The sequence below is a fragment of the Oncorhynchus masou genome, chromosome 11, assembly GCF_036934945.1.
Source record: "Oncorhynchus masou masou isolate Uvic2021 chromosome 11, UVic_Omas_1.1, whole genome shotgun sequence".
In the NCBI taxonomy this organism is placed as follows: domain Eukaryota; kingdom Metazoa; phylum Chordata; class Actinopteri; order Salmoniformes; family Salmonidae; genus Oncorhynchus; species Oncorhynchus masou.
The window spans coordinates 57401549-57427699 of NC_088222.1; the positions used below are offsets into that span (position 1 = coordinate 57401549).

Sequence of the window (26151 nt, forward strand, 5' to 3'; positions counted from 1 at the left end):
CTATGATGTGAAATGTATATGCTATTGTGTCAGAGGACTCCCATAAACCCTCTATATTCATAACATTAGTGGAGCGTTTACCAGATGCTGTCTCTTTGACTCGACCCAGTCGCCCAGTCTGCCTTTTCACACCAATTAGTTATCCATCCTTCCATCTCACTTTTCTCTCCCTCCCTCGCTTATTTTTTTCCCTCCTTATCTCCCTCTACCCCTGCTTCTCTCTCCTTCTCACTTCCCACTCCTCCCTCTCTCCTTTATATCTCTCCCACTATGTCCATCTATTCTTCCTCTGCTCCTTCCTCCCCTCCCTCCCTCGCTCTCTCAGAGGGTACCTCATTAAACACGGAAGGGCTTCTCCGCCCGGCAGTCGCATGCCACACAGCATCATCTGTCTGAGCACAACCAAATTTGAGGCATTTTACCAAGAGAGGAGACCTGGGGCTCAAGGATTGGAGTTAAGATAACCGCTAGCACTGGTCGTTGTACACTCGTCTATAGTTAGATAATGGGGTTATCACCGAAACTAAACAGTGTTGTGTAAGAACGTTGTCCGATTTGGGTCATTTTCCAGCGAGGCTTTCATTGTTGTGATTCCCTGCAATGTTGTGAGGGGAGTAGAGTGTTGGCTGAGTCATTGTAGCTCAGGAGGACCCAAGCTCTAGATGATGAAGTGGATTTGTCTACTCACAACAGATACTCGTGACAATTCGCTGCAGTGGAGCCCAGTCCTAATCTGAAATTGGACTTTATCATTTCGCCATCTTTTACATAATTGGATTTGGCCTCTGAAGGGTTAAACGGTTTGCATCCTCATGGTTTAAGGCCTGTCTGAGCGATTCCGAGTGGGAATCCAAGGACATGGAGCGCAGGAAAAGTGTACTCTTTTGGCAGCATTTAACCCGTGTGTGTGCCAGCTGCTACTCGGTGTTGTCGTCATTAAGAAGAATGCCAAACAGGAAATGGGAATGCTGCCTGGTATTCAGAAGACGGCGCAGGTCACACCCATGCAGGCACATACACGAAGGCACAAAACACACCTGACGCCTTTACAGGCACAGGAACAAGGCTTGTGTGCCACCTGCTCATTCCAAAGTTGAGCAGATCACACCGAAAATCACAAATCAAATAAGTCACACGGCTTGTACCTTCACAGACGGAGGGGTTGGTCCTTTCTCCCTTTCACTGATGATGATGTTCCACTAACCTGCACGCTGAGCAGGATTATAGTGTAATGTGTCATAGGATAAACGTTACCAGTGTGGGGCTTTTATCGCTCTCATTTTAACCGGGACTTCTGTTCCATGCAGCAATGCAAATCAAATCAAATTGGATTTGTCACATGTGCCGAATACAACGTGTAGACTTCAGTGTCATACTTATCAGCCCTTTCAAAATGATGCTGAGTTAAAAAAAATATATGAAAAAATATTTAATTTGGATAGTCCATCTGTAGATGCTCTACGGTCTATCAGTAACATTTCAACTAACTACTGCATCTATTAACCCTAACCCTTATCCTAACCCTAAACTTAATCTAACCTTAACCCTTGAGTTTATTCTGAACCTAACCCTAACTGTAACCTTTAGTAAGCAGTGGCTTATCAACAGATAGTTTGTCGATAGTATGACCACCTGTAGAACATCTACAGATGGAAAGTTTGGACGATCCAAATAATGACCCAATGTGCAGGGGTATGAGGTATTACAGGTGGATATGTACATACAGGCAGAGGGTATAGATAATACAGAGATGCTCTAGGTCGATGCCATTTTCAAGCTTCATTTACACTATGAATAGCCGGCATTAGACCGCCGCAGCATCATTTGCCAGACACTAATGTACGTTCACGTTCCTGTGTTGTTTGTGCCTCATTTAGAGCCCATTTCCTGCAAAGACGGTGCGGGCCGGTGAGCGAGCAACCGTTGCCAGCCACGGACCTTCGGGCTTCCGCGGGACTCGTAATTGAGTGGAAAATTTCAGATTTGCACCTTCAATTTCCTAATGTACAGTGGCGCCCTCTCTCAATGTCAGCCTCTCATTGCAGTGAATTGGTTCAGCGTCCATTTCACCTCATACCGCCTCCATCTCTTCGGCAAGGAGGACAGATGGAGATGGAATATCAAGCCGGAGTAGGACTGAACTCTGCATGCAGTATAACCAAAAACACCTAATAGATCTGTAGCTTTGCTCTACCTGCGGAATTCCCTGGTGGTGAAGATTCAATACAAGTCAGGATCAGTAGTGAATCCTTTGATTTTAGTTCTTTAACTGTATGTAGCTGGGGTTCATGAGTGAATCATGAAGCCAAACTTAACCAATACAAACTTCAAATCCCACATGCTCTCTGTGTGTTTGTACAGCAAAAATCATGCATTACCCATGCACCCCTGTCGCCCTAAATAGCTGGCCTCCTTACCCTCTCCACCTTAGAATGTAATAATCCCTTTCACTCACCATTTCATTCTTTTTTTTTTTACTGTACTCTCACTCTGATCAGGCGTTTCTGCTCATTCAGAGCCAGTCAGACCTACCTTGTGATCTCATCAACAGCATAAGATTGACTTTGCTTGATCATGTTTATTATTAATTATTATTAACTTATTTACAATGACGGCCTAGGAACAGTGGGTTCACTGCCTTGTTCATTGGGCAGAACGAAAGATTTTTACCTTATCAGCTCAGGGATTGGATCGAGCAACCTTCCGGTTACTGGCCCAGTGCTTGAACCACTAGGCTACCCGTTTTGATGTACTGTGTGCAAGCCCAGACCAGATCATTTTGTGGCTGCGATGTAAATCCATTGTTGTGTATCATGGACTATGACTGTTGTTGTATCAAGATTTAGGCCTTTGCATTTTCAAAGTGTTCATGTAGAGAACTGCCTCAAACTACTGCAGTGCTGATGCCACATGTTGTAGTTCTTTGATATCAGAGAGAATTTGATCAAATGTATCTAACATGACTCAGGTTGATTGCAATTACTAGTCATAATATTGGACCATATTGACCAGCTGCATTGAGTCTGTGTGATGTAACACACACGAACAGTCCAGTCAGTCAGTCAGCAAACACAGATTGAAGCTACTCCCCAATCGTGTCTCCAGCAACGTCAGACATAAGACCTTAGACCAGGGCTTTGTTTTGATGGACCGCACGACAGCTCTGTCAAGGTCAAAGACAGCTTTATTATTTTTATTACAAACCCAGAAATTGCACTGTTTAGCCGAGCGACGCATTTGTGTAACATCTGAGCATGGTATTGGAGGGTCAAATTTCCTCCAGCGAGATGATACACAGTGGTAAGCTGCATTATAATCCCTCCAGAAGCACGTTAATACTATACACTGGATGGGGCCTAATGGTAGTTCTGCCTGTCTGTTTGGCTAAATTTAGCTGCCACACTGCTCCGCGATTAGGGCCTCAGAGGGTCCTCACTAAGATGTCTAGGTTAATTCGCTGTCACGTTCAGTCGCTAGTGGAAGTCTACACACCCCCTGCACAGTCTTCACATTTTGCTGCCTTATAAGTACATCTAAAAATGGGTTTAAAAAATGTACATACTGATCTACACAAGCTACTCTCTACATTTCAAAGTTAAAGAAAATGTATAGAGAATGTTCCAGGGATGCTGGCTCATGTTGACTCCAATGCTGAAAATACGGTACGCAATATGAATTATGAAGTTAAAATTACGAAATTGAGATTTGACATGTATCAAGAAAAGCCTCTTGAAATGATTAACCAACACTAAACATACTGTCATTCTTTCCATGCAGTCTGTGTGACAACCGCAGTCTGTGTGACAACCGCAGTCTGTGTGACAACCGCAGTCTGTGTGACAACCGCAGTCTGTGTGACAACCGCAGTCTGCGTGACAACCGCAGTCTGTGTGACAACCGCAGTCTGTGTGACAACCGCAGTCTGTGTGACAACCGCAGTCTGTGTGACAACCGCAGTCTGTGTGACAACCGCAGTCTGTGTGACAACCGCAGTCTGTGTGACAACCGCAGCCTGCGTGACAACCGCAGCCTGCGTGACAACCGCAGTCTGCGTGACAACCGCAGTCTGTGTGACAACCGCAGTCTGTGTGACAACCGCAGTCTGCGTGACAACCGCAGTCTGTGTGACAACCGCAGTCTGCGTGACAACCGCAGTCTGCGTGACAACCGCAGTGTGTGTGACAACCGCAGTCTGTGTGACAACCGCAGCGTGTGTGACAACCGCAGCGTGTGTGACAACCGCAGCGTGTGTGACAACCGCAGCAGTCTGCGTGACAACCGCAGTCTGCGTGACAACCGCAGTCTGCGTGACAACCGCAGTCTGCGTGACAACCGCAGTCTGCGTGACAACCGCAGTCTGCGTGACAACCGCAGTCTGCGTGACAACCGCAGTCTGCGTGACAACCGCAGTCTGCGTGACAACCGCAGTCTGCGTGACAACCGCAGCCTGCGTGACAACCGCAGCCTGCGTGACAACCGCAGCCTGCGTGACAACCGCAGCCTGCGTGACAACCGCAGCCTGCGTGACAACCGCAGCCTGCGTGACAACCGCAGCCTGCGTGACAACCGCAGCCTGCGTGACAACCGCAGCCTGCGTGACAACCGCAGCGTGCGTGACAACCGCAGCGTGCGTGACAACCGCAGTCTGTGTGACAACCGCAGTCTGTGTGCGTGACAACCGCAGCGTGCGTGACAACCGCAGCGTGCGTGACAACCGCAGCGTGCGTGACAACCGCAGCGTGCGTGACAACCGCAGCCTGCGTGACAACCGCAGTCTGTGTGACAACCGCAGCCTGCGTGACAACCGCAGTCTGTGTGACAACCGCAGTCTGCGTGACAACCGCAGTCTGCGTGACAACCGCAGTCTGTGTGACAACCGCAGTCTGTGTGACAACCGCAGCCTGTGTGACATTTTTCACAAAAAAAGAAAACGTTAATAGTCCTCTCAGCTGTAATTTAATTTCCTCTGGACAACTCACCTGCACTTGCGTCACTGTCTGCGTCCTGTGAAAACACATCCTCCCTTTATTAGAGCCTCAGAGAGGAGGTTTTACTCATCATGAGTCATATGCCCTAAACCCACCAGTGTAATACACCCAGTCCCACACGTTTCTAGGGTTTGGATACGCCTGGGGTTCTGTTCGTTCCAACTTTAATTTGGGTATTATTCAAAGCGTTCATACATTATCTCACTGGTTCATAGGTAGTGTGTTGGTGACAAAAGCAGATGGAGGAGTTGGCAGTGTTTTGAGTGTTGGCAGTGTTTTGACTTGGCAGATCTGTTGTTGTGGTGTTTTTTTCCCAGTGAGTCAGGGGAATGTCACGTGGGACGACAAAGCGTAATACGCCTGTTTGTGCACTGGCACTTGTTGTGTCACATAGATTTTATGATAGTAGCCCTTTCAAATCATCCTCTAGTGGTATTAATATGTTTTATAATTTCATAATTAATAAACCTTATTTTTATGGAAAAATCTGGTGTTTCTAGGTCAAACAGTTTTGTATATTTCAATCATCTGTGATGTATATGAAGTGTCATATTGGGATGCAAACTCAAAATTACATGGTGCAGGTGTCTTCTTTTTTTAAAGCCCAAAACCATGTGTGTGAGGTGTATACTTTTGTTTCAAAGTAGATGTGTTTAAGACCCAGAAACACTCTTTGAGACCCCGATTTAGCACACTGCAGTAAAGGGCTAAGGACTCATCTATCGAGCATCCAAATATTCAAAAGTTACGGCAACTGGGGGATAATGCATGACCTGTTTTGGGGAGGATATATATCTTTGGAAATAGTTTGAGGCTTTGTGATTGAAGAAGGTAAGGCGGAAAATATCTCTGAACCCGGGAGACAGAACTATGTGAACGGCGACTTATTACTCACATTATTTATAAGCCAAGTCTCACCCGAATGCTTTTCAGGCTCTAACTTCTAAAATGCTGGACTGGGAGCCGCTCTCTCACGGCCAATATTGAAATTAGACTCCTCATTGCCTAATTCACTGAAACTGTATTGAACTGGTTATGGGGAGTCTCCTGAGTTGAGATATGCCTTCAGCATTGTACCCCTGGCTGGTTTCCTGTGTCGATCCCAGGGCTCTGCCCTCCTCAGTTTTCTTCAGGAGCTGTCAGCTCAGACAGATTGGTTGACAGTGCATACTGCAGCCACACTGTCCCTGCAAAGAGGAGATAAAGATTCAGCCCGTGCCAGGCCTCTGTATTTAACACACACATTTGCACATGTGCGCACACACGCACATCAAAGCGCACAAAGACTGGCATGACACATACTCACACACCTTACCAGACACCTCTAACAATACAAAAGAGGTGGCCTTGACAGACGCCTCTACCGAGACTGATTGAAAAGCACTTTCTTTCGTCCGTTTACATAACCAATCCATACTTTTTAAGCGAGACAACAAAGGATTTTTCAAAAAGCTCTGCGGGTCCTGATTTATCTGGAACTGAGTTTGGGATTATGGTGTTTCAAGTACAATAAAACCATTTGATGTGCAGAAATCAAGGATGTGTCTTCAAGTCTGTTACTGCCCATTGGATGAACACTGAGAAAATGTGGGAAGTTATTGTCTTGACAGCTGGAACAGGACAGTTAGGATGTTTGTTTAGTCTGGCTCGAGCATTAAAGGCACTGAAGTATTAAAACCCCATTTGAGGTAAGATGCAGGTCTTTAACAGCCTAGGAAGCTGCAGTAATGCTGCCGTTATTAGTGCTGGTGGGAAGGGACACATACAGTACGCAACCTCTGAGGAAAAAAAGGTGCTATCCCTTTTGGGTTCCATATAGAACCCTTTCAACAGAGGGTTATACATGGAACTCAAAAGGGTTCTACCTGGAACCAAAAAGGGTTCTTCTATGGGAAAAGTCGAAGAACCTTTTTTTCAAAGAGTGCATGTACGCACCAACTCACGCATGCACGCACGCACGCACACACAATCATCTGCTGTATCCCTCGTCTAAGCAATCCCAATCCTTCTCATCCTCTATCCTCTAACGGCTAGTAAAGGATTTATCCCATCACCTTGGTCAGTGTATCTTATCCTTCTCATCCTCTATCCTCTAAAGGCTAGTAAAGGATTTATCCCATCACCTTGGTCAGTGTATCTTATCCTTCTCATCCTCTATCCTCTAAAGGCTAGTAAAGGATTTATCCCATCACCTTGGTCAGTGTATCTTATCCTTCTCATCCTCTATCCTCTAAAGGCTAGTAAAGGATTTATCCCATCACCTTGGTCAGTGTATCTTATCCTTCTCATCCTCTATCCTCTAAAGGCTAGTAAAGGATTTATCCCATCACCTTGGTCAGTGTATCTTATCCTTCTCATCCTCTATCCTCTAAAGGCTAGTAAAGGATTTATCCCATCACCTTGGTCAGTGTATCTTATCCTTCTCATCCTCTATCCTCTAAAGGCTAGTAAAGGATTTATCCCATCACCTTGGTCAGTGTATCTTATCCTTCTCATCCTCTATCCTCTAAAGGCTAGTAAAGGATTTATCCCATCACCTTGGTCAGTGTATCTTATCCTTCTCATCCTCTATCCTCTAACGGCTAGTAAAGGATTTATCCCATCACCTTGGTCAGTGTATCTTATCCTTCTCATCCTCTATCTTAAAACAGCCAGCTTTCTTCTCCAAATCATTTACATCGAAACACTAAGTGGTGAAAATCCCTGTAGTCAATAAAGAAGGATTTCATCAACAGCCCTTAAAATGAATTCTAATGTCTATTGATTTAGGGGAAACCAGGTTTCTGCAGAATCAGCAGGCATCTCTTCCTTCTGTTTATTTCAACCATTAGCTGCGGCCTTTTCTGTTATTGGTTATTGCCCGTCTCCCAGTTCATGTTCTGTAGATATACAGTATGTGATGTATTGAGAAGGTATAGGCAGGCAGCCATTGTTGTAATGAGACAACTTTGATCTGCAGAAACAGATTATGGCAAAAAAAAAGTGTGTGTGTACAAAAAATGATTAGTTCTATTACTGAATTTATTTTACTAGTGTTGAGCTCACCTAGGCAGATCCCGTGTAGTCCTGGTCCTGGTCAAGACTTGAGCGGGAGACTGGAGGCTTAGAGCAGCGCTCTCGGGTAGCAAGATCTTTCTGGTGGAGACTGATGTTGTGATAGTGTGTCTGGCAGTAGCCACCTCCTACTGTATTATGTGTGTGGATGGGCCTGTGTGTGTAAACGGGCCTGTGTGTGGGCGGTCCTGTGTGTGTGCGTGCATGTACTTGTCTGCGTGTGCAGAGGAGCCAATGAGAGAAGTTAGCCTGGGAGCCAGTCTACTTCAACTATCAGTGAAGCTAGCATACTAACACTGCAGCTGGCCTCTTCTCACTCTGTGGCCCATCTCTTGCCTCAAAATAATAATTTGATTGCACTGCGTGTCACAGTGCTGTACGTCAGTGCAACTCTCCCCATCAACAGTAGGCCTGCGTCTTGTAGGTATTGTGTGCCCGAATGCTCACCAGGTTGCACACATGCGCTGTCACAGTAGAGAGGTGAGGTTTGATTGTGCCAGTTTGACATTGAGATTTATTCAATGGTCATAGTATTGTTATTTAGCAATGATGCATCTTAGTAAAGGCACAATGTTCCTTTAGCTGCTTGATACAGATAGATAGACATAGAAAAGGCATTTTTAACTAGAGGTTATACAAGGATAGCAAGTCGTCTTCTCATTAGAGCCCCAGCTGAGATTCTCTCCTCTATATGTTATTTGTCGTCCATCTGACCACAGCGCGATGAAGATTTCTGGTACCAAGGAGGGGAAGGACAAGATCACTCAAGACAGGGCTGACAAGGAGTTATTGATGAGCCGCACTTTAATTCCAGATAACTGTGCAGAAACAAAGGCCCTCCAACTCTGTGTGATCAAATGATATCTCCCTCGATCTCCAAGCAGAGGAGATAGGATGTAAACAACATGTCTGTCTGGCAGGTATCTTTCAGGATATAAGGGCTGAGGTGCATCTGGTCTGATCCATAAATCGTCACTTTATGAGATCTGCCACTCCAGCATGTTCCCAAAGCTTAATATATATACACACACACACACACACACACACACACACACACACACACACACACACACACACACACACACACACACACACACACACACACAGACTCTACCACAGACAACAGCTGAACGGGTGGATTAGGTTACTCCAAAACAAGAAAGAAACCAAACTATCTTGCCATATGGGAAGCATGTATTGCTCCATCCACAGTAGGTGTAACCATTAAAGTTACAAGTTGCTATCGATGGTGGAACACACCTCAAGATACTTGGTTACCTTCAGATGAGTCCTGTGACACTTGTGGGGGTTGTAGAGTGTGAACCATCGTCTTCGTTAGAACCTACCCGTTCCACAGTGTGGTCCCATTAGTTTGTCGCCCAAACGGTTCGGATGCTACTAAACAGAAGTTGGCACATCGACGGTACCGACTTCAGACGAGTCGGAGGACACTTGTGGTGGACGTTGAGCAAAACGGAGGACACCATTGTGTTCGTGAGAGTCTCCCCCTTTCCATAGATGCGTAATAGTTTGTTAAACCATTCGGAGGCTACAGACGTTTACGTGAGAAGAACTATTTTCCTGGTGTCTCATGGTCGGGCAAACACCGCTCGAGCTCTGCTACCTTTCACCGCTGATGCAGAAGTGCGACATTGGCGGATGCAGTGGATTGAGACACATCCCAAAAACGTATATCTAACTTAAACATCATTCCATCCACTGGATGCTGCCACTGTACGGAAGGGGAGGGCGTACTCCGCAGCGGTCTGGCCATCCTGCTGAAGTTGGACTAGGCAGCAAACCCCCATCTCTGCCCTCTGGTGGTTGATCGAAGACTCCTCTGAACAGAGCCATAGGAACGCAGCTCCTCCTCTCTCCCAGACGGCCGTAGCCCACTCCAACGCCTGGTCAGCAGGGAAATAATCATGGCAACCTTGGAACTCTCGGTGGTGGGCGTAAAAGAGAGAGCACTGGAGGAGGAAGTCACGGCATTTGGATGGAGTCCCGTCATATTTGTCCGGGATGGACAGACGGACTGCTGAATGGGCTGAGGTGCTGGTCGACTTATGGTAGAGGATCCTCCCCTCGTTCGGGTTGACACCCTTTGGGGAAGATCTAGATGTTGAAGAACGCGGAGGACCTCATCCATCACCTTCCCCAGTTGCACCAGCTGGTCGTGGTGTTGGCTAAGTAGGTCTTGTTCATTGACCACCTGGGAGATGTCTCGGTTGGCTGCTGCTTTCATTTTGTGAGGCAGTATTCTGTGATGACGATGCAGGGAGTCAGGAAACAAGTGCACTTGGTGAGTTTAATTGGAACAAACAGAGTGAATACAAAAACAGGAGTAGCATCTGAACATGAAAACAGAAACAAGAATGCCTAATGAGTGATACAACAGAGGGCTATATAAAGCAGAGGTAATCAGAGTAGTGATGAAGTGCCTAATGATGGGGCGCAGGTGTGCGTAATAATGGTTGCCATGTGTGCTTAATGATGGGTTTCCAGGACCGGTGGTTAGTAGACAGGAGATGTCGAGCGCCGGAACAGTAGATGTGGCAAGATGTGTATGAATGTAAGTCTGCTAATAATCACCGAAATGAGAGCTAGACGTTCAGGGAGCAAAAACAATAAAGGACAATTTCTTTGCCAATTTTGACGGCGACAAAATATAGCCAATTTTCAGTGTTGAAGACTGGATGCGGCCCATGGGGCAAAATAAATTGGCACCCCCTGCTCTACACCCACCCATTTATTGTTCTTGAAATCATAGGGGATCAAGTCTGCCTCATACACTCCCCTGTTTGTGATTCCCAATAATGCCCTGGGGTCCTGAAAGATTAAGCTGCCTGGCTGACACCAGAACCATATAGAAAACACACATACACACAAAAGACATAAATATTGTAGACACATAGAGTACATGATCTCAGGAAGAGTAGCTGCTGCTTTTGCAACAGCTAATGGGGATCCTAATAAAATACCCAATAGTTTTTCAGTGGCACACGCACACTACCTCAAGACACATTGATGGACTCTGACACCAAACACGCATGAATACATGTACTGTAGACACATAATGTACATACTTATTATGTGCACACACACACACACACACACTCCAGGTACATTGGCAGAGCCCAACACCACACACACATACACGCAGAAACATCACCATTCCAGCCCCTCTCCTTCTTTTTCACCCATGCTGTGAAATCTGGGGATTTGCTTTCCTTCAATTTGTCCCAGCTTCCAGCCCTCACTGACAATGCCCTGCAGAGGCACAGGTGCTTCATGGTGTAGGAAGAGGAGTGATTAGTGAGGAGTCAAAGCACTGCTCCAATCAGCCGGTAGCCTACTCCATCAGATGGCAAGAACTGCACTTGGCAGTCTCTGTCTCTACCAGTCTGTCCCTAATACTCTCCAAGAACTGCACTTGGCAGTCTCTGTCTCTACCAGTCTGTCCCTAATACTCTCCAAGAACTGCACTTGGCAGTCTCTGTCTCTACCAGTCTGTCCCTAATACTCTCCAAGAACTGCACTTGGCAGTCTCTGTCTCTACCAGTCTGTCCCTAATACTCTCCAAGAACTGCACTTGGCAGTCTCTGTCTCTACCAGTCTGTCCCTAATACTCTCCAGCTCTATCATTGACATGTTTTATGAGTGTGGATGTGGGTATGTTTCCCTACTTCTATCACACCTGACTACTGCTGTCTACAGAGCATCATGCAAATCCTATTTAGCGTCTCTATAGAACGTAGTGAGTGCAGGGTAGAAATGGACTTTGCATATCTCTATCTCCATCTTTCATTTTCTCTCGCTCTCTCGCTCTTTCTCTCTCTGTAGGTTGTTTTGGCCTCAAGCCACATAATCAGTGGTGTAAAGTACTCGGTAGTGATTTTATCATGTACATCTTGTTGGGGCAAACCCTAAAATATATTAGTAGATGCATGCCAGCAAAGCCACAACACAGCACTAAACAATACATGAATTTAATTGCACTATAATGGTGACAAACAGTGCCCACAAACTGTTAGGACCTACATAAAGCTGTCCCAACAGCAGAGCTTTCTTTTCAGCACCATGAAATGAATCCTTACCACTGCTACACCTGGCAATCAGCGGGGCCTTGTCTGGCAGCAAAACAGTTCATTCAGTCTCATTTACTGCCTTTTTTTTAAACAGCTGATAAGGCTGACTTGCTTAAACAAATGTGGTTTCTACTGACAATTGAGATGTACAAACTATGGCATAAGGTGACAACGAGCGGATAAGAGGCCATCCTTAATTTTGATTAAGACATTAATAAGCGAGCTCGGACAGACAGTCATTATAACTATTTGTTCAGCGCTTTTGAAATGTACAGTGACAGAATTCTGAACATGGACCGTTTTTTGGGTATTCTCCCTGTACACCTAGTCAAAACCTTTGGATAAATAAAAGGGGCATATAAGCAGACAATGAAAGCTCTTGCAATATTTGATGATGACATTTCTCTAAAACATGTGCACCACCAAGTCAGAACAGTAGCAGTAGGTTAACTTATGAGTGGGAAAGGGACCAAATTATTAGGCACATGGGCTACTAACAGCTTACTACACAACATACACTTACTATTACTTTCTTAGCTAGAGTATACATATCTCCCTGGCATATTACATCATTTATGCGGAAGCATACAATACATTTTTGGACTCACCTTGATGTTCTGTGGCGCGGTCGTCCTTGTGGGCAAACTTTGTCATCAAAGTTGAGCCTTCTTGAATGGGCACTTCTAATGTAACTCTATGGCAGAACCCAAGGGGCTTGAATTTTTGAGCTCGCTCAGTGTTCTGTCACTCATGGGGACACTACATCACCGCACTACGTCACTGCAAAATCTAAGACACCATGTATGTATGTGGCTTTTGTTTAACTCAAAGATTTTTACACTGAATGACAGGTCACCACTGAAAGTATTTAAGTAAAAATTCTTTGATGTTCTACTTAACCCTTTGGCGCGAACCAACAGATGTCATCATTCTACAGTGGTCATTAGAACGCTTATTTAGGATGTACAGTTTCAATTGATGCAGTCAGCGTTTGAGCTGGCAACAATGTTTTTTTTCCACAGAAACACATTCCTTGCAACGTTATGTCCTGAATGTAACCAGTTTATTTTGGGATGCAATGTTCAGACATTCACAGAATTGGTGAAAGCATAACACAATCATCCGAATCGGAAAATGTAGGCTTCAGTACATTAGTCCTAGCGCTGAGGAAATTACTAACAGGAGTGGTTATATTTATCTAACTCTCGGCTGACAGAAACCATAATATGAATTAGCTAATAGAAATGACTATTTCCAGTTCATCACATCATGGGTGAGCTCACCATTGATCGAAATAATTGAGTAAAACACTTTCTAAAAACCTAAAGTAATCCGGGGATGGGAAGTTTGTGCACGCCACCATGATTGTTTTTTTTTTCCGGGTCAACCAAAGATAAGAAGAGGAGACGATGAGTTTGGTCTGTTTTCAGTATTCATGTTGAAGGGGGTGTGTCGTCTACTATCATTCACTTATGGAAGTTTACACGAAAGATGGGTGAACCATCCCTCACCTTATTTTGTTATAACATCTTTGGTCTGACAGATGTTTACGTGACACCCAGAATGCATTGTATAACGTTAACAAACATGATGCCACACATAGCTGGTAAATAGCTTAGCATTAGCTCATTGTAGTATTTGGTTTTTTATTAGGATCACCATTAGGTGTTGCAAAAGCAGCATCTATGCTTCCTGGGGTTCACACAAAATATGAAACATAGTTGAAGTCGGAAGTTTACATACACTTCGGTTGGAGTCATTAAACTTGTTTTTCAACCACCACAAACTATAGTTTTGGCAAGTCGGTTCGGACATCTACTTTGTGCATGAGACAAGGAATTTGTTCAACAATTGTTTACAGACAGATTATTAGTTAACTGTGCCTTTCCAGAAAATGTCATGACTTTAGAAGCTTTTGATAGGCTTATTGACATCATTTAAGCCAATTGGAGGTGTACCTGTGTATGTATTTCAAGGCCTACCTTCAAACTCACTGCCTCTTTGCTTGACATCATGAGAAAATCAAAATAAATAAGCCAAGATGTCAGAAAACAAATTGTAGACCTCCACAAGTCTGGTTCATCCTTGGGAGCAATTTACAAATGCCTGAAGGTACCACGTTCATCTGTACAAACAATAGTATGCAAGTATAAACACCATGGGACCAACCAGCCGTCATACTGCTCAGGAAGGAGACGTGTTCTGGTGCGAAAAGTGCAAATCAATCCCAGAACAGCAGCAAAGGACCTTATGACGATGCTGGAGGTAACGGGTACAAAAGTATCTATATCCACAGTAAAACAAGTCCTATATTGACATAACCTGAAAGGCCGCTCAGCAAGGAAGAAGCCACTACTCCAAAACCTTCATAAAAAAGCCAGACTATGGTTTGCAACTGCACATGGGGACAAAGATCGTACTTTTTGGTGAAACAAAAATGGAACTGTTTGGCCATAATGACCATCATTATGTTTAGAGGAAAAAGGGGGAGGCTTGCAAGCCGAATAACACCATCCCAACCGTGAAACACGAGGGTGGCAGCATAATTTTGTGGGGGTGCCTTGCTGCAGGAAGGACTAGTGCACGTCACAAAATAGATGGCATTGTGAGGTAGGAAAATTTGGTGGATATATTGAAGCAACATCTCAAGACATCAGTCAGGAAGTTAAAGCTTGGTCGCAAATGTGTCTTCCAAATGGACAATGACCCCAAGCATACTTCCAAAGTTGTGGCAAAATGGCTTAAGGACAACAAAGTCAAGGTATTGAAGTGGCCATCACAAAGCCCTGACCTCAATCCAAAGAAAATGTGTTGGCAGAACTGAAAAAGCGTGTGCGAGCAAGGAGGCCTTTACAATCCTGACTCCGTTACACCAGCTCTGTCAGGAGGAATGGGCCAAAATGATCTGAAATGTTTGACCCAAGTTAAACAATTTAAAGGCAATGCTACCAAATACTAATTGAGTGTATGTAAACTTCTGACCCCCTGGGAATGTGATGAAATAAATAAAAGCTAAAATATATCATTCTCTCTACTATTATTCTGACATTTCACATTCTTAAAATAAAGTGGTAATCCTAACTGACCTAACCAGGGAATTTATACTAGGATTAAACATCAGGAATTGTGAAAAACTGAGTTTAAATGTATTTGGCTAAGGTGTATGTAAACTTCTGACTTCAACAGTACATTGGGCAGCATCCTCTAAGGTCCAGGGTTGAATAACCCGGTGGTAGTTGGCTAGTGGTAACTATTTAACAGTCTGATGGCCTTGAGGTGGAAGTTGTTTTTCAGTTTCTCTGTCCCAGCTTTGATGCACCTGTATCGAACTCGCCTTCTGGATGATAGCGAGGTACTAGGACAGTGACTCGGGTGGTTGTTGTCCTTGATGATTTTTTTGGCCTTCCTGTGGAGATTGGATGCTCTAGGTGTCCAGGAGGGCAGGCAGTGCTCCCGGTGATGCGTTGAGCAGAACGCGCCACCCTCTAGAGAGCCCTGTAGATGCAGGCAGTGCAGTTGCCATACTATCTGGACAGGATGCTCTCAAGGGTGCATCTGTAAACATTTGTGAGATCTTCGGGGCCAATGGAAATTTATTCAGCCCCCTAAGGTAGAAGAGGCACTGTTGCGCCTTCACCACACTGTCTGTGTGCGTGGACCATTTCAGAATGTCAGTGATGTGTACGCCGAGGAATTAGAAGCTATTCATTTTGGATGGGGCGTGCTCCCTCTCCTGTATCCTGAAGCTCCTTCATTTTGTTGACATTGATGGAGGGGTTATTTTCCTGGCACCAGTCCGCCAGGACCCTCACCTCCTCCCTGTAGGCTGTCTCGTCATTGTTGGTAATCAGGTCTACTACAGTTGTGTCTATGATTGAGTTGGAGGCATGTGTGGCTCGCAGTCATGGGTGAACAGGTAGAACAGGAGGGGGCTGAGCATGCACCCTTGTAGGGTCCTTGTTTTGAGGATCAGCGTAGTGGAGGTGTTGTTGTCTACCTTCACCACCTGGGGGCAGCCTGCACGGAAGTCCAGGAACCAGTTGCACAGGGCGGGGTTCAGACCCAGGGCCCTGGCCTTCATGATGAGCTTGGACGGTAGTATGGTGTTGAATGGTGAGCTATAGTCACTGAACAGCATTCTTATATAGGTAGTCCTCTTGTCCCGATGGGATAGTGCAGTGTGATGGAGACTGCATTGTCTGTGGATCTATTGGGGTGGTATTCAAATTGAAGTGGGTCTGTCAGGTAAAGTGGAGGTGATATGATCCTTAACTTGCCTCTCAAAGCACTTCACGATGGCAGAATTGAGTGCTACGGTAGTAATTTAGTTCAGTTACCTTTGCTTTCTTGGGTACAGGAACAATGGTGGACATATTGAAGCAAGCAGATAGGGATAGGGAGAGATTGAATGCAGGGAAACTAAAATCCTTTTTTACATATTTTTTTTTACCTACCGGTGAAAAGTTTAAGAACACCAATTCATTTTTTCTTTTTTTAAACTATTTTCTATATTGTAGAATAATAGTGAAGATACCAGAACTAAATATATTTGAGATTTTTCAAATAGCCACCTTTTGCCTTGATGACTGCTTTGCACACTCTTGACTTTCTCTCAACCAGCTTCAAGATGTAGTCACCTGTAATGGATTTGAATTAACAGGTGTGCCTTCTTAAAAGTTAAATTGTGGAATTTCTTTCCTTAATGCGTTTGAGCCAATCAGTTGTGTTGTGAAAATGTAGGGGCTATACAGAACATAGCCCTATTTGGTAAAAGACCAAGTCCATATTGTGGCAAGAACGGCTCAAATAAGCAAAGAGAAACGACAGTCCATCGTTACTTTAAGACATGAAGGTCATTCAATACGGAAAAATACAATAACTTTGTTCTTGAAGTGCAGTCGCAAATGCCATCAAACGCTATGATGAATCTGTCTCTCATGACGGCCACCACAGGAAAGGAAGAACCAGAGTTACCTCTGCTGCAGAGGATAAGTTCATTAGAGTAAACAGCCTCAGAAATTGCAGCCCAAATAAAATGCTTCACAGAGTAACAGACTCATCTCAACATTAACTGTTCAGAGACTGTGTGAATGAGGCCTTCATGGATTGAATTGATGCAAAGAAACCACTAGTAAAGGACACCAATAATAAAAAGAGACTTGCTTGGGCCAAGAAACACGAGCAATGGACATTAGACCGGTGGAAATCTGTCCTTTGGTCTGATGAGTCTAAATTGGAGATGTTTGGTTCCAACTGCTGTGTCTTTGTGAGACGCGGTGTGGGTGAACGGATGATCTCCACATGTATATTTCCCACTCTGAAGCATAGAGGAGGTGTTATGGTATTGGGGTGCTTTGCTGGTGACACTGTCTGTGATTTGTTTAGAATACAAGGCACACTTAACCAGCATGGCGACCATAGCATTCTGCAGCAATATGCCATTCCATCTGGTTTGGGCTTCGTGGGACTATAATTTGTTTTTCCACAGGACAATGACCCAACACACCTCCAGGCTGTGTAAGGGCTACCAAGAAGGAGAGTGATGGAGTGCTGCATCAGATGACCTGGCCTCCACATTCCCCCAACCTTATTCTACTATGTAGAAATTAGTAAAAAAAAAAAAAAACTTTTGGCTGGTAGTGTATGTAGTCAACTTAGATTGTTACCAAATATTGTCATGTCGCCATTCTGTTTGTTTATGTTGTCTGTAAAGACAATGATTTACACTGTTGTACTTTGAATGCCCAGACATACTGTTTGTCATTAATGCAAGATTTAAACAGTCCTAAATTCAAATCAGACACCCCAGTGGTATTAGCGTTATTATTGCCTCCAATCATACAGTATCACATCTTGATTTCCATGGTTTCATCCCCTTTTAGCCTGAGTTGCTCATTTGATTTGCAGCGCAGGTCGGTACAATAGCTGTTTCTGTCACGGAATCGTTTCCTGCCTTTGATAATGCCACCGACCTCAGTAGTGGACCAAAGGATTCTGGGTCAGGTATAATCTTGCTCTCCGTGCACCATGGCTCCTTAAATCCAACATGGCCTTTCTCTCTTTGAGCCTTTATGGCTTTGACATTTTACGATTTGTTTTAAGGCTGCCATCTGTGCTTCCTGTGATCCGTTTGCCACCAACAACAACAAATGACCCTATTTTTCTATTTTTTTCTTGCCCTCCTCTCACCATGGAGATAACTGGCTTGTAATTACTCCCTGATTCTGTTGGACACAATGGAAGTATGATTATGGTAATGGTGTTGTGTACGGTTAGGCCTGTTGAAGAGGCCCATTGACACAATACCCACAGCCTTAATTAAGACTTTCTTCATTTTTATTAAGTAGCTTTGCCTTGATTACAACTCAAAGGCCCCAATTTGGCCGCTGCTGAACAATGGCAAGTGGCCATTTTATCGACAACGTAATGAAGCGCTTCGTCTGATGTTGCTGTTTTCTGTGGAAAGGAGAGGAGTGCTCATTTGCTCTCTTAAGACGTGTCTTAAAGTTCCTGGTCATTCTGAAAGTAGTTTTTGTTTCATGGTTAACTACCAGGAAGTTTGAAAAGACTGGCTGTGTGGGAAGGGAGCTTATATTAATGAGCTCTCCTTGACTGATAGCTCTATGAAAAGCCAATGTTAAACAATTTGGATGCAGGGTTGCAGTAAAATCATCTCAAGTAAATTTAGTGATATACATAGAAATCACATCGATGATATCATTTTTTAAATATATATAAATCTCCCGTTTAGCATGTCGATTGGGTTGCAGTTCACAGCAGCAATGACAGATGTGTTGACTTTTTTTTAAACCTTTATTTAACTAGGCAAGTCAGTTAAGAACAAATTCTTATTTTTAATGACGGCCTAGGAACAGTGGGTTAACTGCCTGTTCAGGGGCAGAACGACAGATTTGTACCTTGTCAACTCGGGGATTTGAACTTGCAACCTTTCGGTTACTAGTCCAACACTCTAACCACTTGGCTACCCTGCTGACTTGACGACTATGTTGGAGTTTTGAACGACACTTGAACGACCCCCCTTTTGTTCCATACTGGCTGAAGACTTAGCCAGCCAGTAACTAGCTAACACCAGACATAGATGTAGACTTAGCCAGCCAGTAACTAGCTAACACCAGACATAGATGTAGAGTAGACTTAGCTGGCCAGTAACTAGCTAACACCAGACATAGATGTAGACTTAGCTGGCCAGTAACTAGCTAACACCAGACATAGATGTAGACTTAGCTGGCCAGTAACTAGCTAACACCAGACATAGATGTAGACCTAGCTAGCCAGTAACTAGCTAACACCAGACATAGATGTAGACCTAGCTAGCCAGTAACTAGCTAACACCAGACATAGATGTAGACTTAGCTGGCCAGTAACTAGCTAACATCAGACATAGATGTAGACTTAGCTGGCCAGTAACTAGCTAACACCAGACATAGATGTAGACTTAGCCCCCCCTGCAAACTTGCCTTCTCCGACATTGGTTACAAGGAGTTACTTATTTAAATTAGCTAAGAGAATGTCATGTTGCTATTGGTGTATTAAAATAACAGTTGAGGTCACCTTGTCTACTTAATAATTAATCCAAGTGTTTGTCTTGGGGGAGGGGACCAGTAAAAATTTAATACATTCCTTGATCTGGTTTCCTTCAAATATTATCAAATTACATGAAAAACATGATTTGGACTGTTCATGACCTTTAATGCGCTTCCAAATGTAAGTAAACTTTGAGAAGCCTTGATCTGTGTATCACTAGGAAATGCGTGGGGAAGGGAATTAATCTGGCACGGCACCCAAAAGTGCTTAATGAAGCATTCGGCTCATCGGGTAAGAGTAACACATCAGCAGAATTAGGCGGCCAGTGCCATCTCACCTCTCTTTCTCTCGCTCACATACATCCCTCTATCGACAGCCACTGGAAACCTCTTATATTTTCCAGAGTGCCCCGAACAAAAGAAAGATGAGGCGATTAGTAAAGCTCTCCTTGCCCACTAATACACCCTCAAAGAGCTTTATAATACGTACAATGGGGAGAGAAAAAAAAACAACGGTTGAAAGTTCTATGGCACTGAGAGTAGGCTGGCACACTATAACGAATCAAAAAACAGTAGGCCTACATGCTGGCCACCATATATGTAATCAAAGAGAAATGATGTTTAAGATGTGGGAAGATGGCTGCACCGAGCCAGGGCTGCTGCCAGTCGCCACTGATGAAACAGACTGTGTTCAATTATAATTACTCTTCTTGTCTGGCTCCCGCTCCAAACGGCCTGCTCTTTGTGTTATTGACATTTCAGTTAATTACCCGAGTGTTGCCACCACTCCTCTCTCCATGTCTTGTTGCAACCTCTCTGCGGACATGGATTCGATTAGCCATCTGTAATGTTTTTGACTGGATGTACTTCAAAGATTTTACAGATTTTGCATGCTTATTGTGATTACTGTGGTTTATGGTAGAGAAATTAACATTAAATGATCTGGTGACAGCGAATTGGACATTCCTGCAGTCAGCATGCCAATTGCACGCTCCCTTAAATTTGACACATCTGTGACGTTTTGTGTGACAAAACTATACATTTTAGGGTGGCCTCTTTCCCAGGCTCAAGGCGCACTTGTGTAATGATCATGCTGTTTAATCATTTTCTTGATATGCCACACCTGTCAAGTGGATGGATTATCTTGGCAAAGGAAAAATGCTCAGTTACAGGGAGGTAAACAAATTTGAGCACCAAATTTGAGAGAAATAAGCTTTTTGTGGGGTATTTTACTTCAGCTCATGTAACATGGGACCAACACTTTACATGCTATGTTTATATTTTTGTTCAGTGTAAATAGAAATGTTGTTTTGCCCCAGGATTTTCAAGCCTTTGAGAAATCCAATTCATAGCTTTGCAAGACAAAAACCAAAAGCACCGAGCACTTTTAGTTAAGGAGAGAGAGAGAGCTGGCGGGGGGGAGGGTGAAATGGAGAGAGATGAGAGAGGGCAGAAGTAAAGATGTTTAGATGAAATAATGACAAGACATGGCGTAAGGGATTTGATTCCAGTTATGTACTATGAGGCAACCAAGGGGCAGAAATGAGTTGGTGGGAGTGATGAAACGGTGGTGGAAATTTTGCGAGGCAATTCCCCAGAATAAAAGACCACACGCGTCCCCCCCAGCATCTCATACATGCATTAGAGGTTGAAGTCACCGCTCGGGCGCCAATCTTGGTAATCGGAAACAAATCTGGTTTAATCCCTCAGGTGCCTTTCTACGAGCATAACACACACACACACACACACACTCACTCACTCATTCACACACACAAACCTCTGTGGCCAAACTTGCTGCAATGTTTATTGAATGAACACACCCTCCAGATCGGAAACAAATCAAGGATTTGGTTTAATCTTACAGGAAGTGACAAGATGTAATGCCATTTTAGGTGCCAGGCCAAGCTGTAGAATAGGCCTTTATTGGGCTAGTTAAATGATTTGTTTGTATGATCATGTAGTTAATGAAATGTTTAGAGGAGTTAATACTCCAGATGGGTCCTATGGAGTAGATTCTGATGTTGATGGTCTCTCACATCCGGCATGAAATACACTGAGTGTACTAAACATTAGGGACAGCTTCCTAATATTGAGTTGACAATCCATGTCTCAATTGTCTCATAGGTTAAAGAAGGATTTGTAACCCGTCTCTTTATCTACATTGATAGAAGGGATAAAGGATTGTCTCATAGGTTAAAGAAGGATTTGTAACCCGTCTCTTTATCTACATTGATTGAAGGGATAAAGGATTCTAGCTTTTCTCTAAATTCACCTGGTCTAAGCCATCTCTGCTCTGATATCTGATTTCTCTCCCCCTGCAGCTACGTTGGGGACCCTGGACTTCAGTTTACTGTATGACCAGGAGAACAATGCTCTGCACTGTACCATCAACAAAGCCAAGGTGAGCATCCACAATGGTGTGTTTTATCCTACAAGGGGAAATTGTTTCCATAGTTTGCTGTAAAACTGTTCCTTCTAAATTTACAGCATTATACTGGCACCAGAGTTGCCAACTTAATATTGTATAGATGTTGTAATGTATTTTACAGTATTTTCCTTACTCTATAACATATAACATAATGTTTTACAGTAAGGAAAATAGTACTGTGAAATATATTCTCTACTTGTTTTACAGCATCTCTACTGTAAAACAAAATTACAGTATTCAGCTGGCAACTCTGGTGCCAGGATGATGCTCTAAATGTACAGCAAAATTCTCCTTGAAATCTAAATCCAATAAGTTTTTTTTGTTTTTTTACATAAAATACATTTATTCAAATTGGTAACAACATGAACAACAAACTAAACAAAAAAACTGACAATAGAAAGAAGTACAGTTAGCACATATGTAACCAAATAAGAGTATCATTACAACACTAATTTAAAGACTAGTTTGTGTGCCTATGTGTATGGGGTGTGTGGGGGGGGTTGAGAAGCGCTGGCTTCATCTGAGCCACCTTGTCATGTACTTTGTCACCTATTCAGGGTTCATCATCTTGGGTTAAAATTGGGTGCAATTCTAGATCTATAATCAGGTGCAACTCTATTCTGGGTAAGAGGCGGTGAAATACACAACGGGACAGTTTAGGCAGCAGAGCAACCATTAGATGGAAGTCAGTGGAGCATCAGGTGTTCCTCGTGGGGATCCATAACAATCCTCCTCAGTTCTGATTTGTCAGCTCTTCTCACCCCTAGGATAAGCATAGAAAAATAAATAATAGAATGAGAGACAGAGACAACCAGGGCTGTTACTCTGTGGGTAAAAATACAGGGGATAAGGGACATATCAAGCTGATGTTGTTTGTGTGTGTACTTACCTCACTAGTGGTCTTCATTCAATCTCAGTGAGCTCTTGTAAGAATGGGGCAATGTAGGAGTTGAGGAGCCCTGGCTTCCTCTGGGCCACCTTGTCATGCACGTTGTCACATCTTCAGGGTTCATTTTTTTTTTTTTTCATTTTCTTGGGTTGATTTGAACCAGGAATCTGTACAGCCGTTTATCCAATATAGTTTATGAAATAATTTGAGGAATTGAAGAAATACAAATACAACAGCTAGATACACCTACTTCAAATTCAAACTAACTAATGAAACATTACTATAGCCTACATAATACCACAGTTTGTTTTTCCAGACTCACAACATTTGTGTATCTTTCTGTGACACCAAACGTTTGCACTGCGCTAAGTTTATTCTCTATGGCACTCAAAGGCTGCGGTTTAGCCTACCAAAAATTCTATCGTAACAATTATTATCTGGGTGTTTTTTTTTTTCTAGGTTGCAAAGCAAGATATTTACAAGCGATTTAGAGCAGACCGAAATAGCTTGTGTCAACTTGGTCTAGCTAACTAACTAGATAGGTTAGTTTAGCTAAGAAAACATGCAGTAATTCAACGTTGGCAAGCAATAAGTAAGGGATGATCAACGAGGGGCTATGCATTATATGGAAAATAATGAATGACGTATCTCCATACGACAGGAGTCAGGAAGCAGGTGCAGAAGGTGAGTTTAATAACTATGCAATGCAGATGAACAAAACATAAGAAGCATACAGAACGCCAGAGAAAACAATACTACCTAGTGACTGCTGTCATCTGAGGGCTAAATAAAGGGGGAGTAATCAAGGAGATCATGATGACCAGGTGTGAGTAATGACGGGGAGCAGCTGTGCTTAATGAGTGTTGTCAGGCCCGTTGGGTAGTACACCGGAGACGTCGAACGCTGTAGAGAGGGAGTAACCCCCCCAGAGCGGGTCGGTACAGACAGTGGAGATGGGAATCCAGGAGGGACCTAACGGCATCGGCTGGGGTCCCCTCGATGTCCAGGGGAGATGGAGGGGTGTCACCGGGGACGGCATCCGCCAGGCGACCAGGAACCACCAGCTTGAGGAAGGAGACATGAAAGGATGGTGAGAATCGGTAGTTGGAGGGGAGTTGTCGACGATAGGTTACCTCATTGACCCTTCGGAGGACATTAAAGGCCTGGGGACTCAGCTTCCGACAGGGAAGGCAGAGTGGGAGACTCCTGGTGGAGAGCTAGATGCGATCACCAGGCTGGAACACGGAAGCCTCACTGCGGTGGCGGTCCGCCTGATCCTTCTGATGGCGGATGGTGCGCTGGAGCCTCACGTGGGCGGTGTTCCACACCTCCTCTGGGTTTCGGAACCACTCGTCCACCGCAGGGGCCTCGGTCTGGCTCGGAGTCCACGGAGCCAGTGCCGGTTTGTATTCCAGGACGCACTCGAAGAAGTCAGCCCGGTGGAGGAGTGCCGAAGTGAGTACTGGGTGTCCACCACCCAGGTAAGGAACCGGGCCCATTCCCCCTGTCGGTCCTGGCAGTGACTCCTTAGGAACCTCCCCAGCTCCTGGTTGATCCTCTCCATCTGCCCTTTGGGCTGAGGCCGGTACCCAGATGTGAGGCTGACCATGGATCCCAGCTTCTCCATAAGGGCTCTCCATACAGCAACATGAATTGGGGACTACGGTCAGTCCTAAGAAGGGCCATAGTGCTGGAAGACATGGTGGAATTGTGCCTCAGCGATCTGGAGAGCGGAAGATAGCCCAGAGAGAGGGATAAAATAGCAGGATTTAGAGAGACTGTCAACAACAACCATAATATTTGTAAAAACATCAGAAAGGGGAGATCAGTTATGAAGTCTATGGACAGATGTGACCAAGGCCGCTAAGGCACAGGAAGGGTGAGGAGTTTCCCCGCTGGAGCATGCCAGGGAGATTTGGTTTTGGCACATTAGGAGCAGGAGCTGACATAGCGGGCGATGTCCTGTGCCAAGGTGGGCCACCAGTACTTATCGGAGAGCGATTGCATAGTGTAGGGGATACCTGGGTGTCCAGCGATGCCTTAACTCCATTGGGACGTAGATGCGCTCCGGAGGGCAGGTAGCAGGCGCTGGTTCCCTCTCCAGAGCCTGGTGGATGTCCATGTCTATGTCCCAGAGCACGGGAGCAAAGATATCAGATGGTAGAATGATAGGAGCACTCTGGATCGGAACCTCTTCCAAATTGTGGATATGGGACAGTGCATCAGCTTTGATGTTCTTAGATCCTGGGCGATATGACAGGGTGATGTGGAATCTGGTGAAGTAAAGAGCCCACCTTGCTTGCCGTGTGTTCAGCCACCTCGCTGTTCAAATGTACTCCAGGTTCCGTTTGTCGGTGAGGATGAGAAATTGCTCTTTGGCGCCCTCCACCCAGTGCCAACTTCACCGCCAAGAGCTCCTGGTCGTCAAAGTCATAGTTCCTCTCTGCAGGAGACATTTCTTTTAGAAGTATGCACATCAAAACAATTTCTGTGGGTTACCTTGGCGTTGGGACAGGATGGTTACCACGCCCACCTCTGAGGCATCCACCTCCACCACGAAGAGCTGCATAGGAGCTGGGTGTCTCAGCAGTGGTGCAGAGCTCTGGTATTCCAAGACCTCAACCTGATGGAACTGGCACTTATCCGCTTTTTCATTTAACGTAATAGTAGTTCTCCAGGAGACGCCTCTGGACTACTAGGAAGTGAGCGATGTGATCTTCCAAGGTGGCCGAGTAGAAGATTTCATTGATATACATGACCACCTGGTGCCTAATCATGTCCTGGAACACCTCATTCACGAATGCCTGAAACACTGACGGAACACTGGATTTTCCTTAAGGCATCACCAAGTACTTCTGGTGCCCAGACGTCGTGCTGAAGGCCATTTTCCACTCATGCCCCTCTCGGATGCATATAAGATTTTAGTTACTTCGCCGGTCCAGCTTCGTAAATAGCCCCTCTGAGCTGTTCGATGTTGGCCTGGAACGGAAGGGTAACGGGACTTAGAGGTAATAGAATGAGACCTCTGTAATCGATGCCACCCATCCTTCTTGTCATTGAAGAAGAAGAAGCCTCCCGATACAGGACAGGTGGATGAGAGGACAAAACCCTGCTAGAGAGCGTCCTGGATGTACTCCACCATGGCCTCGGTCTCAGCCAC

At 44.6% G+C, this 26151-nt stretch overlaps 1 protein-coding gene across 2 annotated transcripts in view; it reads left to right on the plus strand.

Moving 5' to 3' along the window:
* Window positions 1-26151, plus strand: part of LOC135548870 (double C2-like domain-containing protein beta) — a 287108-nt gene that overhangs the window by 172035 nt on the left and 88922 nt on the right. For both annotated transcript variants that reach the window (XM_064978920.1, XM_064978921.1), the window contains one exon: window positions 21996-22075. In XM_064978920.1, coding sequence (XP_064834992.1) covers window positions 21996-22075 — 80 coding nt within the window. The remainder of the gene's footprint in view (window positions 1-21995; window positions 22076-26151) is intronic.